The 12,451-nt window shown below is 34.6% G+C and overlaps 1 protein-coding gene across 3 annotated transcripts in view; it reads right to left on the bottom strand.

Annotated features, from left to right (window-relative positions):
• Positions 1 to 12,451, bottom strand: part of LOC120345020 (transient receptor potential cation channel subfamily A member 1-like) — a 32,316-nt gene that overhangs the window by 1,651 nt on the left and 18,214 nt on the right. For all 3 annotated transcript variants that reach the window (XM_039414385.2, XM_039414389.2, XM_039414386.2), the window contains 16 exons: positions 11,806 to 11,925; positions 10,448 to 10,663; positions 9,809 to 9,909; positions 9,218 to 9,350; positions 8,650 to 8,808; positions 7,700 to 7,801; positions 7,185 to 7,262; positions 6,271 to 6,432; positions 5,647 to 5,717; positions 5,131 to 5,253; positions 4,620 to 4,743; positions 3,028 to 3,197; positions 2,178 to 2,307; positions 1,351 to 1,617; positions 843 to 965; positions 134 to 240 (listed from right to left, as the gene is read on the bottom strand). In XM_039414385.2, the coding sequence (XP_039270319.2) occupies positions 134 to 240; positions 843 to 965; positions 1,351 to 1,617; positions 2,178 to 2,307; positions 3,028 to 3,197; positions 4,620 to 4,743; positions 5,131 to 5,253; positions 5,647 to 5,717; positions 6,271 to 6,432; positions 7,185 to 7,262; positions 7,700 to 7,801; positions 8,650 to 8,808; positions 9,218 to 9,350; positions 9,809 to 9,909; positions 10,448 to 10,663; positions 11,806 to 11,925 (2,186 nt within the window). The remainder of the gene's footprint in view (positions 1 to 133; positions 241 to 842; positions 966 to 1,350; positions 1,618 to 2,177; positions 2,308 to 3,027; positions 3,198 to 4,619; positions 4,744 to 5,130; positions 5,254 to 5,646; positions 5,718 to 6,270; positions 6,433 to 7,184; positions 7,263 to 7,699; positions 7,802 to 8,649; positions 8,809 to 9,217; positions 9,351 to 9,808; positions 9,910 to 10,447; positions 10,664 to 11,805; positions 11,926 to 12,451) is intronic.

Raw genomic sequence — 12,451 nt, 5'->3', positions numbered from 1 at the left:
AAGAACGAGTGATAGTTGAATGTGAGAGAAATTATCAAAATGAGAGAATATTAAATTGCTGGTTTGAGAAAAGGGACATAAAATGGATTTCGGAAAACAAATGTTGTTGTTAATCCAAAAATAATGTACTGACCTGTCTTTCTGTTTTTGAACTTCGACATTCAAGTAATTTATGCTTCGATCAGTCATTGTAATGTGAGATATTGGTTCTTCGTGAATTCCTTCTTGTTTAGCAGTCAACTGTTTGTAGGAAAGAAGTTACAAATCATTACTTACGCACTACATTGTTACTAATTTTTAGAATGAATAAAATTGTGAACGTTATATTTGAGGGCAAGCTCGTTTTGACATGGCTACTAGTTGAATGAATTAGGGAAGTCCGTAATATCACAACCTAAACTGTAGCGTTAAATTTACTTTCGGTTGAAACGAGTTACATCCTAATTAGTAACTCGCGGAGTTGATGTGGGTGGCTCGTCAGAATGGGAAATTTTAATTTATCGCTTGACGGAAAAAGTCGGCGTAGTTAAAGATGGTGGACCCTAGCTATTTAAGATAGAATAGGAGTTTCATATTTATACCGGGGAGTTAAAAGTAAGACGACTTAATCTTATGGCAAACCTCATCCGGTTACCAGCCCATGTCCGGGTATGGGGTGAGTTAACCTGTTTTTTGTTGTTGTTTCAGATTCATGGACTTAGGTGAAGCCGTAATCAACCAGTGGTAAGGTGAGACACCTTATGACGGCGAGGAGTCCAGCAATCCTCTTGCGGGCCTGCGCAGGATACACTCAGCAACAAGGGGATCACTAAAGTAACTAGGTCGAAAATACCGGTTCTCACCTTTCCAAATATTTGTCCAATCAGTCCACAACGTCTGTTAGGGTAGATAATTTGTTCATCTTTATCAACGATTCTAAGAATTTTAGTTGATAATCGTCCTTCGATCTCTGTGTGAAGTTGAACCTGAAGAGATAAAGACAGGGTTTGCCATTTTGCATTGATCTATCTATTTCCGACCGCTTCCAATCCACTGCAATTGCAATAATTCTATACAGTAGATGCAGACCCACTTTTGTTTTTGTAATTACGAATTCTTTAGAAGGAATAACGCTATAGAAAATTAAGGAAAAAATAAAATCACATCCGTTTGTTACGCGCGACTAATACCGTTTCTTGTAGTATACCTTTGCTAATGCACGGATTTTGAACTAGGAATAAATAGGGCTATTTTATTTGATTCAAAATTCTTGCTGCACACTAACACAAATGTATTTCTGTAACGTGTCATCTGACCGACTTCATCTTTGATTTCCAAATTGTTAGTAAACAAGATTAAGATAGAAGTTACCTGCATTGCCAACCGTTGAAGTTCAGCATTGCTCTGCACTGCTGCGATGTCCCCGACAGCCAAACCAATGAGAAGGTTCATTAGTAATATTGGCATCACAATGATAAATCCACCCAGCAATAACATAGATGCGATAGAATAATGCAATGTTTCGTCATTCCCGTCAACAAATGGAGCTAAGAAGTTATCCAGATAACTAATTTCCCCCAATGTCATTGTCACTACTCTCATGAATGCAAGTGGTGGCGTAGAGAAGGATTCATCGGCCTGTAAAAGAAAATTTTAATACAATATTTGGTCTTCAATAGTTGGAACATAGATAAACGGAGCCAATAAATTTCATATATTCTACAAAAATGAAGAAATTTCAATTCTGTGTAGACCTCAGATTTATATTTAATTAAAATATAAACAACAAGTAAGAATCATTTGAAAATTCAACAAATGACGGAACAGACTTTATATGCATAGTGAGAGGGGAATAAAGAGATCCAAAATATGAAAAAGGGGAATATATCGAAAAAGACTGGATATCTCTAACTTAATTTAATGCAGTTAATTGGTAGTATACATCTCGTCAGTCTGCCCTAAAAATCTTTTGATATGGTAGCCCAATTGATCTTTACATATAATAAGACGAATTCATTTTCTATTACAAAATCTTAATTTTGGGGTTTCATCCTCATCTGTACTCTTGGCTGAGCCACGCCTAACCCATTTCGCTTAGGACCCCGCAATAGCTAAGGTCTTCACTAGTTATAACTAATCCAGTCAATATATTACGTTTGATCAGAATTGCGGTTCAGATTTAATAATATATATATTACCTCGTGGTTCATCAAAATGTAGAATGATAAAGTGAAGGCGATAATGAGGAATGAAAACAGAGCAAGTACTTTTACAAGTGTCCGTAGAATTACTATGAACATCACCACGTATATACCGGCTATGTCAAATCTGAATAAAGAAAATATCGAAATTGAACATATATAATGAAATAAAGAAAATAATAATAACAACAAGAGAGCCATGCTCAAATAGGTGGACACGAAAGCCAACACGAAGTACTACAGGTATCTAATCTCCACAGTACCGGTACGGAAGCGTAGTTTCTGCAACTAACGACAATAGCGCGAACGAGGAACCGCCACAAGGTGCGCAATTTTTTCATTTTAATGACGTCATCACAAACGAAAAAATGAAGCCCATTAAGTCCACAGCAATTTTTGAAATGAATAAAAGTAATAGTCCTCTAGCGACAACAAAAATGTTTAATCATTAGAAATTCCGAAGCGATTTTTCCATAACAACACGAAAAAAATTCTAACGATAGCAACAACATCAACAGCATAATACTAAAACGATCTAAAGGTACATTTCGTGTCCAACGAGTACGAGGCCCAGCTCGGTCAGAAATTTTGCGCTTAAAAAGAAGAATCAAACTCAAATATTCCTGCCAATATTTCTGCTCTGATTACGAGCAAACACCTTTCAACGCCAGTGCTCGTTTACAATATATAATATATAAGTTGCCTTTGGCTACGTCTATAAACAAAAATTTCCTAATTTCTTTGTTGTTATTAAACAAAACTTTCGGAAATATAATTATTTGAATGTGTGTTACCGCGACTTTATATCACGACAGCACACCATAAATATATATATAAAAGACAATACCTTTGGAAAAACAACAGCAAGTTGAACCACGCTAAATACACGGCTATAGCTCCAAACTCAAACTGCCAATGTAGTGGATATCCAGAATAAAACGGAAAAACGTATAAAATACTGCTCACATATAGCACCCATTCAAACAGATTTGTCATATCCAGAAAATACTTCAGTCTCTGAAAATGAAAATAAAACATTTGAATAGCCTTTTAGAATCTAGTTAATTCGAAGATGTTTATTTTCGGAATTTTATGTCGATGTTCAATTTTTCTGTTGCATCGGGGCGGCAGGGATGTCATGTACTTATTGCCCAACATCTTAGTTGGTAGGTCTGTCGATATGGCTTTACACTTCAGTTATAAACAGCACACATAGCAAAAAAATTGACTAGCGATATGATTTTGAGTTATACTGAGAACAATAAATGATAAACGTTTGTAAACTTGCAATATTTCAGCATGTTACCCGAACCCACATTCATATCTGGTTTGAAAAGTATGGAAGAAACGATCATCAGATTATGAGCGTTTTTTACTATTAGAAACCATTTTCATCGGTATACCTTACTGTCTTACTTGCTCATCTTGAAAATTATTTCTCAAAAACCTTTTTTTTTCGGTAATTACAGTTACCAAAATATTGGCAGCAACACGTAACAACGAGTAAAAAAATTGTACTAATGATTATATATTAATTAAAAGGCATTGATTGAAAAAAAACTTTTATTATGTATTCACAGTTATTTTCTATTCAACAAAGGCCACAATAATGCATTGTTTAAGCTTTTGTAGCAAACGATATACGTACTCATTTACGAGAATATTGTAGTAAAATTAACATATTGTCTAGGCTTTGATGATTGATGACATGGCGACTGACATGGATCAAGAATATGTCACAACTTAATTGAATTACAAGCTTCCGATTGAATTAAAATAGTTCAAGCCGTAGGAACAAGTCCGCACAAGTATATGCTTTGGTGTTGTATATCAGTCCTGAGGTCTGTTTCCAATTTTGGAAACATATTGTCCATTGGGAAGTATCATTTCATTGTCTTTCAATCCCGCGAAAGGCTGGAAGATCGCCGTATTAAAGTAAGCGATATGTGAGTGCGTTGTAACGCGATAGCATAGATATAAGCTGCCGAAGTCTGTAGGATGCGATGTACTCGACAGTGCACTGGTCCACTGTTTCGCCTATACAGACTCTTGCATTCCACTTCATATGTCTCGCCCTTTTATCCTACTCTTGGTTGTATTTACATTCTAGTACTTTCAACACTATCAACATAAATGGCTTTTATGTTTTAGAAATTTTACATAAGACGCCATACAGATAGATATTGACGCATTTATCCCAATTTTCCAATAATAATCTGGAACATTTTTTATTATTATAAAAAAATATAAATCACTTTGTAAAATAACATTTCGTACTGAGAACATGTCACTCAAATATATTTAAAAAATGAACTTTATTTTTAGTACATAACTCAATATCCCTTCACAAATGGGATTATTCAAATGATCATTGGGAGCATCCACCTCTCATTATTCCAACTATACCATTTCAAAAGATGGGTTCTTGTGTCTACGTACCTGCTGGCACATTTGTACGATTTCTTTGATAATCTGTCCTAAAGACAACAGCGTTAAAATCACCATCATAGCGAGTTGGACTTTAGTAAATTGAACTGGAGAATCAAGGCGACTTGTGTAATTCCTAAAAAGAAATTTCGAAAGTGTTTCGAATCAAATGACGAATAATAAACAATATTTCAAAATAAAAGCCTGTTCATAGTATAAACATGAGCTAATGAGGTAGCAAGCAGCACTACCAATACAATGACAAATAATAGATTGATTGGTCCCTTATTTAAAGATAAAAGCGATTATTTCATCACCAGTAAAATAACAATTTATCGTAACGATTCATAGTTCCACTTTGTCTTGAATTCAAGAATAAATTCAACGCAATGAGTAAATGAGAATTCCAGATGAAAGTATATATACTAATATACTAAAAGCGACATGCTTGATGTATTTTATAAAACCCATAGGATGTGTGTCATTAAATACAAAACTTGTTATTTTTTTTATTAACAATTACCCGGATACTTCATTATGAAACGTAGGTCCTGGATCCGTAGTACAAATTAGGTAAGTGAGAGGTATAAGTCCAAGAACGTAGATGAATAAATTTAAACCATGGAACCAACGTCCGTAAGCATTCCTGTATAAAAAAAAATATGAAAAAAAAGTGACATTGCCATTGACAATTTTTAGATCTAGTATCGGGGAACCTGATGATATCAAATTCAATACATAAGTTAGTCTTCATTTGAAGCTTAAATATGCTAATATATCGATTAAAAACGTATTGAAATTACGAAGAATTTCCACGAAAATAAAAAAAATTATGTAATACTTGAACCTCTGTTTGTGTATGATTGTACTCGAGAGTTTCAATGATCTAAGACGTTTTGCACAAAAGCACAAAAATTATGTTTTTTTCTGGAATATGTTTCAAATTTTGCGTGGGTTCCGTTATTTTTGTCACCTTATATATATCCCGATATATATATTTGGATGAAATTCTCTGCCAACGAATCGTTTTCAAACGTACCATTTCATTTGAAGATATGCAGTTGAAACTGGATGCCTTAGGCATTCAACTCTGTTATACTGAACCATTTTCTAATAATGGAAAAGAGGAAAGTTTGATAAAATTATATTACTATATCTTATTACTATAGTTGGTTGACAATTTATAATAGTTACACTCTACACTGCCACACTAGATCAGGGATGTCCCGTGGTCCAAAAACCTTGCCCGCCTAGACTGGCAGGCCATGTAAGTGTGACGTAAAAAGTTGAACAATATTTGCAGTGTTACAAAAGCAAAAGTAGAAAACAATGAGCCTCATGCTAAACTAAATTTAATCGCGATCTCAACAAATTTCTTGAGCTATTTTTTAGCTGAAACATGGAAATTTGATTTTACTATGGTTGTGGCAGCATCGGGCGGGCCAGATTGAATCACACAACGGGCCGGATTTGCCCGCGGGCAGTAGTTTGCCGATGTCAGCCCTAGATACTCCATTGACTAAATGTGATGAATAGTGGTTCCAAATGAAAGTTTGCGTTCTAACAAACGAGTAGAGTGCTAATTTGATTTGTGTTCTGATTCAATAAGAAAGCAACTCAATGCTGTGTTGGGTTTATAGATTAAGTAATTTTGTTCACTTACATTCAAAGCTGGCAGAACAAAAGCTGAAGCTGTTACGTCAATTGGGTCAACGTCTTTTCCATTAACAGTTTTGACTTTGTTTTGTGAGTTTTGTCCCGTCTCTAAAATTTCTTTCATTTTTGCTCTGATTTCTTCTCTTTTGTTTACGTTAGGTTGAAGGTACTGTAAATAAAAAAAAAATAAAAAAAATATGGATAAATATTGCATGTGAAAAAAGCATCATTTTTTTATTGATTCTGCTTTGATTTCTCTGTGACCAAACATGAGACAACAATGACCCATCGGATATCATTGTGTGTAGTTGAATAGCCTTATTGACGGCATTTTGCACTTTCGCTCCGAAAAAGGCTCTATACAACCAGTCGGACTTGTTGACTTAATAATAAAGCATTGGATGGCTGATGAAAATTCTTAATTAGTATTGTCCCGTTTGAAATATACCTTATGTAAGTACAGGCATCACACAAATATGAAACAACAAAAATTTTATATGAATCTTTATGTCAGACTATAATACGAATTCGAAAGATTACACTAATTGTATCGGAGAGAAATTTTTTTTTTGGGGGGGATTTCACTTCATTTATGAAATACAGCGTAAACTCATTCTAGATTGGAAACCAGAAGGTATACAACCATGTTTATAATATGATTAGCCGTCTTATCCACTTTCCACGAAATAGACATGAAAATCATATCCGAATATAGTGCTAGGGAGGATCGAGTGATTGACTTGACTCGAATCATTTAGAAGGAATGACTCGGATTGGTACTCAGCTAACTACCAGTGTTACATAACTCAATGACTCGACTTCGGAATCCACTTAAGACTCCGGTGACTCGTGACTCGACTTCGGGGCTCGGTTTGAGACTCAGATGACTTGGGCACTTCTACCCAACAATATTTCATTTACCTTAAATTGGTATCTGACCCAATAATTTCTGTGTTTTGGACTGCAGTCTGCTGTTGTAATACTTCGGTCAAGTGCTACCTAAAAGAAAAATATATATAATTGTGAATTTAACTGGTTAAGATATGTATTAGGGGGTCGTGTGACAGATACCTATTATACTTCGTTTCATGTTTCGTGTACCACTGGATCGATGTGTGACCTGTGTCACAAGAATATTTGGATAAGATGAAGTCAAGAGTTTATAGCAGTGTTTTTCAAACTATCATGACAGGTAGCCTTCTTTCAAAGACCATCAACACTTGTTCTTTTCTCTTCAATTAAAATACCTAGTTTCGCGTTTCTATCAATTAATCAATGTACAACGTTTAATAATAATAAAAAATAATAAAAAAAAATCCATTACAATCAATAAATTTAATGAACCACAGTCAATTTTTTTTAAATGAATGTAATCATCACCCAGTGAATACAATTTTGTTAAAACTGTTATATGACAAACAAAAAAGTGCATTCACCTGCCATACGTCAGGTAGATGTTGTATAAGCATTAAGCTTGGAACATTGATGGCTTCTTTAGTTTTGAAGAATTCTTGCATTGCTTCCTCGTACCTATCGTGCTAAATTTAAAAAAAATATATATATTTGAAAAAAAAAATTGTTACACAAATACGTGAATACAGATTTAAAGTAAATTCTCTAAAATGGAAATTATATTTCAGTGTAATCTGAAAACCTATTTTATCGTAAGATGAACATGGCAACTGGTGCCATCTGTCTGTATCTTATTTACCAAGTGAAATTAATTTTATTAGCTATTACGGCATTGGAAGCAAAGACATATGTAATGCATTAAATCACTGGAAATAAATTACGTATACAACAATCCAACTTCGAAGAGACACCACCTCAGAAATCAAAAACCAGTAGAAAACCAATTTCGAGGAGTGTGACTCTTCTTATATTACTAAATTAACACCATACAGTACAATAGTTTTGTATTAGTCCGGGTGGAAATTTTTTTTCAAGAAATCTGCTATAAGCCAGGTTACGCGCACTCACTCAAAAATACAGCAGATTGAGCTCTGAAAGAAGTTAAAGTCACCACAAAAGTACCAAGCGTTACTGATACTATAAATCAGGGGGGTGCGACATTTCTTACCAGCGGGCCATATGACCAACTTCAGACATCCAGCTATCGGCTATCGCTCACCCTTACTGTAATAAAGGCACCGGGCAAAAAGGTTAAACGCAGTGACAAGAGCAAAAAACATGTATTTTTACCCATGTGAGCGCATTTTTAAACATAAACCGTCGCATTAGGAATTTATTCGTGATGGGAGAAAATCTGAATGTTGACAAGGGCCGCACTAAATGGCTTGGCTGGCCGGGTCCGGAGCGCCGTCCTAATAGGTAGCGATTTTGATTTTAGTTGATCATGTATCTAAAGTGTGTAATTCATACATACCAGTACAGTTGCCAATGCTACTTCTCGATTTTGATTCTGTATTGCGTATGTAAAGAATGTATGTCCTTCGTTATTTCGTTGAACTTTTTCGTTTAAATCCATAAGCAATTTTACTGTACTAACTTGACTCGCACACCCAGCGTGATGAAGAGCTGTATTCTGTAAATATCCAAATACTCTTATTAAGATTCTTTTCCAAATCGATTATTGCGGGGAGGGTGGGGCGTTGTATGTTGGTGTAGTGAAATCTCTGCAGTCCACGAATCACAAATGAAGAATGGTTAACTATTCAATACCGGACATGGACTGGTAGACGAACGATAATCGATCGTCATCATATGATTCATTCGCCTTATCGCCGTTTTCCCTTGGATAAATATAAAAATCCTATCGGGCATATCGGACTGAACTAGGAAATGTACGGGCTTCAGTCAGTTTGTAACTAGTAAGCAAAGATGATTAGCGCTATTCAGTGTATATAGTTTTGTTATAAATATGTTGACCTCCGTGTGGTTGAGATTTAAAGTTTTAGCTTAATCTGTTTATTCGAGAAATACCAGAATCTCACCCCATTCTCGTCGACATGATCCAATAATGTTTTGTTCATATGGACAAGTATTTTTATTGTCCGTGTGTAGCCGTTTGTAGCTGTTACGTGTAGAACAGACTCTCCTCGTATGTTTCTGTGGCAGACAGCTCCTCTGAATATTTCAAATTAAAATTATTGTGAGCAGAGTTTGATTATTGTTTGTTACATTAATAAAAGCATAGGAAATTGAAATTGGAAAAGGGCGGTTTTTGTATGCCTTGATCTATAGTTCGATATCTGATACACAAAAATGGGAAAGCGAGTTTGCAAAAGATGGCCTAGCGGTTATTTGAAGCGTTAAACTTAACTGTGTTGACATCGCAGTTTCGAGCTCAAACTCCATGACCACCACTTCAGCCAAGGTGTAAGAGTAGAGTGACAGTGTCGAACCGTTAAGATTCGGGTCCCTTCAAACATAACAACTCCTGTTGCTTGTACATAGCCTCGTGCGTAGCGAAAAGCGTGAATAATAAGCATTTAACAGAGTTAAGATGAAAACTCATATTTATTAAAAAATCGTGTTTTCTGAGTTAAATCTTACTAGCTAATATAAGTAAAATTTCAGCGCACTTGTTCAAGAGTAGTTCCACGATTTTTGTGTGCCCGTTTTCAGCTGCGTAATGTAGCGGTGTCATACCAAGATTGTCTTTTTCGTTAATAATGTTTGGTCCCTGAAAAACAGAAAAAAAAAATTAATAAGTTTGTAATATTCTTCTATTATTTTATGCGTGAACGGGAGATTTCTACAATTAAATATTTAACACAGTATCTCGCTGCTAATTTCTTTTTCTGTGTCAATATTCAAGTCACATTGAATTTTGGACTGAAAATTGTAGAGTGCGTGCACGACGGCGCTAGACACAATTTTCCGGAATAATACTACAGAACCCTTTCGGAACATAATCTATCTAAAGAGAACATATCTTTTGTACAAAGCGTCCTAGATTACTGGAACTTTTGGGTACAATCACGCACAAACATAGGTTTAAGTATTCATATGTTAAATAAATTTACATCTTCGTGAACGCAGTTAAAAAATCTATGGGTTCTGTTTTTTTGTTCACCCTGAAGTAAAGGAACGAACCTACATATCACAAATTATCAATATGACTAAGCCAAACTAAAAAAATCTTAATCTATAATACCACCAATTGATTCATATTGGTTGTATGTAAAGAGCCTCCCTATTCGGAGAAACAATGAACACACCTGAGGTGAACTGATCAGTTTCTTACAAGCGTTATATCTTCCATATTGAGCCGCAAAATGCAATGGAGATTGATTTCCCGACGACTTGAGTCTCGCACTCACTCCTAGCACCATGAGAGTATCCAAACTCGCTAAATTTCCTTCTTGACATGCGTAATGAAGAGGTGTACATCCTGCGTTGTCTGGTTGAACAAGAAGAGACTGGACTTCGGATTTCTGTGGAATAAATACAAGTACAATTTAGTTTAATGGCTCGCAACCTATTTTGTTAAATTTCTCCGTCTGCACAATTCGAAAATCTAACAAAATAGTTTGATTTTCCGTATTAAAAGAATTATAAGCTAGTGATGCACGCAAATCGCACTCTGGTTTTCATACAGTTTGAATAGCTTATAATGTGCGCATAAATAAGCATTATTGTAACTCTAAATAACTAAACCATATAACTAAATTTACACCAAATACAAAGTAATATTCCTGTATAGAAAACAACAAAATTCGTCCATGTGGAGGATTTTATACCCGATTGGAAAATGCTGATTTAGTTGATGAATGCTGCTTTTATCACATAAATTTCAGCTTTCCAGTAAGACTTGTCTAGCTCGAATGGTAAATGATAACCAGAAAAATTGAATAATGTCCCACAAACTAGTTGATAGAAGTTGGGTGACCAATGGAGGCAATATAGAATGGTTATTCATTTACAAATGGCTCGTTGGAATACACAGCATATATGCAATCAATGAATTCAATTTAAACATTCAAATCAAGAATGATATGTTTACTAAGGCAAATATTCGTATTTCGAAGGCACAAATATTTTAAATATTACATCTAGCATTACATATTTCTATCCTCAGATTACCCTATTTCATTCTTCATTTGACCAAATTTTATTAATTTCAATAAGACATAAATTAAGCTGATGCAAAGTAAGTGTTGAATAACTCTCTTGCGTAATGATCACGACTAGTGATTGAAATAGGTAATCGAACAAATACTAGAGAGTAATAAAAAAAACAGGATTTTCTGTTTAATAACCATTCACATGACGTCAAATCGTATTAAAGCTATTCAATTGGATGCCTTATTACGACTTTTCAGCATACTGTAAAATGTCAAATAAAGAATCGTCATTTTTGATTTAGGCTGGGTTACCATATTTATAATGAGCCAAATCACAAATCTAGTCCTCTTGTAACTTGGATCATTCGTCCCACCAATTTGAATTCAGTTTCGGTTTGTATTTTAAAAATGAGTCGAATCGCAACTTTCAGCTGGTTACAATTCGTTCTACCGGAATGTGGGATTTTATAGTCAGAAGACAGCAATGTAAAAATGTTTTTGTGTTTACTCACACATAAAATATTTTTGCAAGATTCTCTAAACTGTTGATTTTTAAACTTTTGTGATTGCAGTTTTTTGAGATCACCTCCATTGATGACGATCATATGAAGAAAGCTTCTGTTACATTTATTCTAAAATAAAAAATAAAAATCATTCATATCATTATTAAAAATAAAAAACGTTAAAATCAATAGTGTAGTAAAAATATATTATTTTGACAGGATTTATATTCGTAGAATAAATAAAAATATCCTAAAATTATCTCAAAATCGATATCAGGTCGATAAATATATTTGCACACTCACTATTATGATTTAATAGTTACATGAAATCAAATCCTAATGTGGTGTATTTTTTTTTTCATAAACATGTGTCAATTATAAATCGTTCTCAAACAGCGCGCACTATTACTGGCCAACAATAAATCAAGCTTAAATATGGAAACTGCACTTGATTTATTATTCAAAAGTAAAAAATAACACCATTGAAAAAAATTATGTTGCTTTTCGCTCAGAAGCAAGCCCGTTCCCGACCTTTGCATTCGTGACTGGCCGAGTTACCGAAAAAAAAACGTGGTGGATCACGGTCACCCCGCAGGTCAGCGCCCTCAAGCCAAAACGGGAAGCCAAAACGATGTAGCGCGGGTATGCAATAGGT

The sequence above is a fragment of the Styela clava genome, chromosome 5, assembly GCF_964204865.1.
Source record: "Styela clava chromosome 5, kaStyClav1.hap1.2, whole genome shotgun sequence".
In the NCBI taxonomy this organism is placed as follows: Eukaryota; Metazoa; Chordata; class Ascidiacea; order Stolidobranchia; family Styelidae; genus Styela; species Styela clava.
Note: the sequence above shows the minus strand (reverse complement) of the source record. Positions and strands in the feature narration are given on the sequence as shown.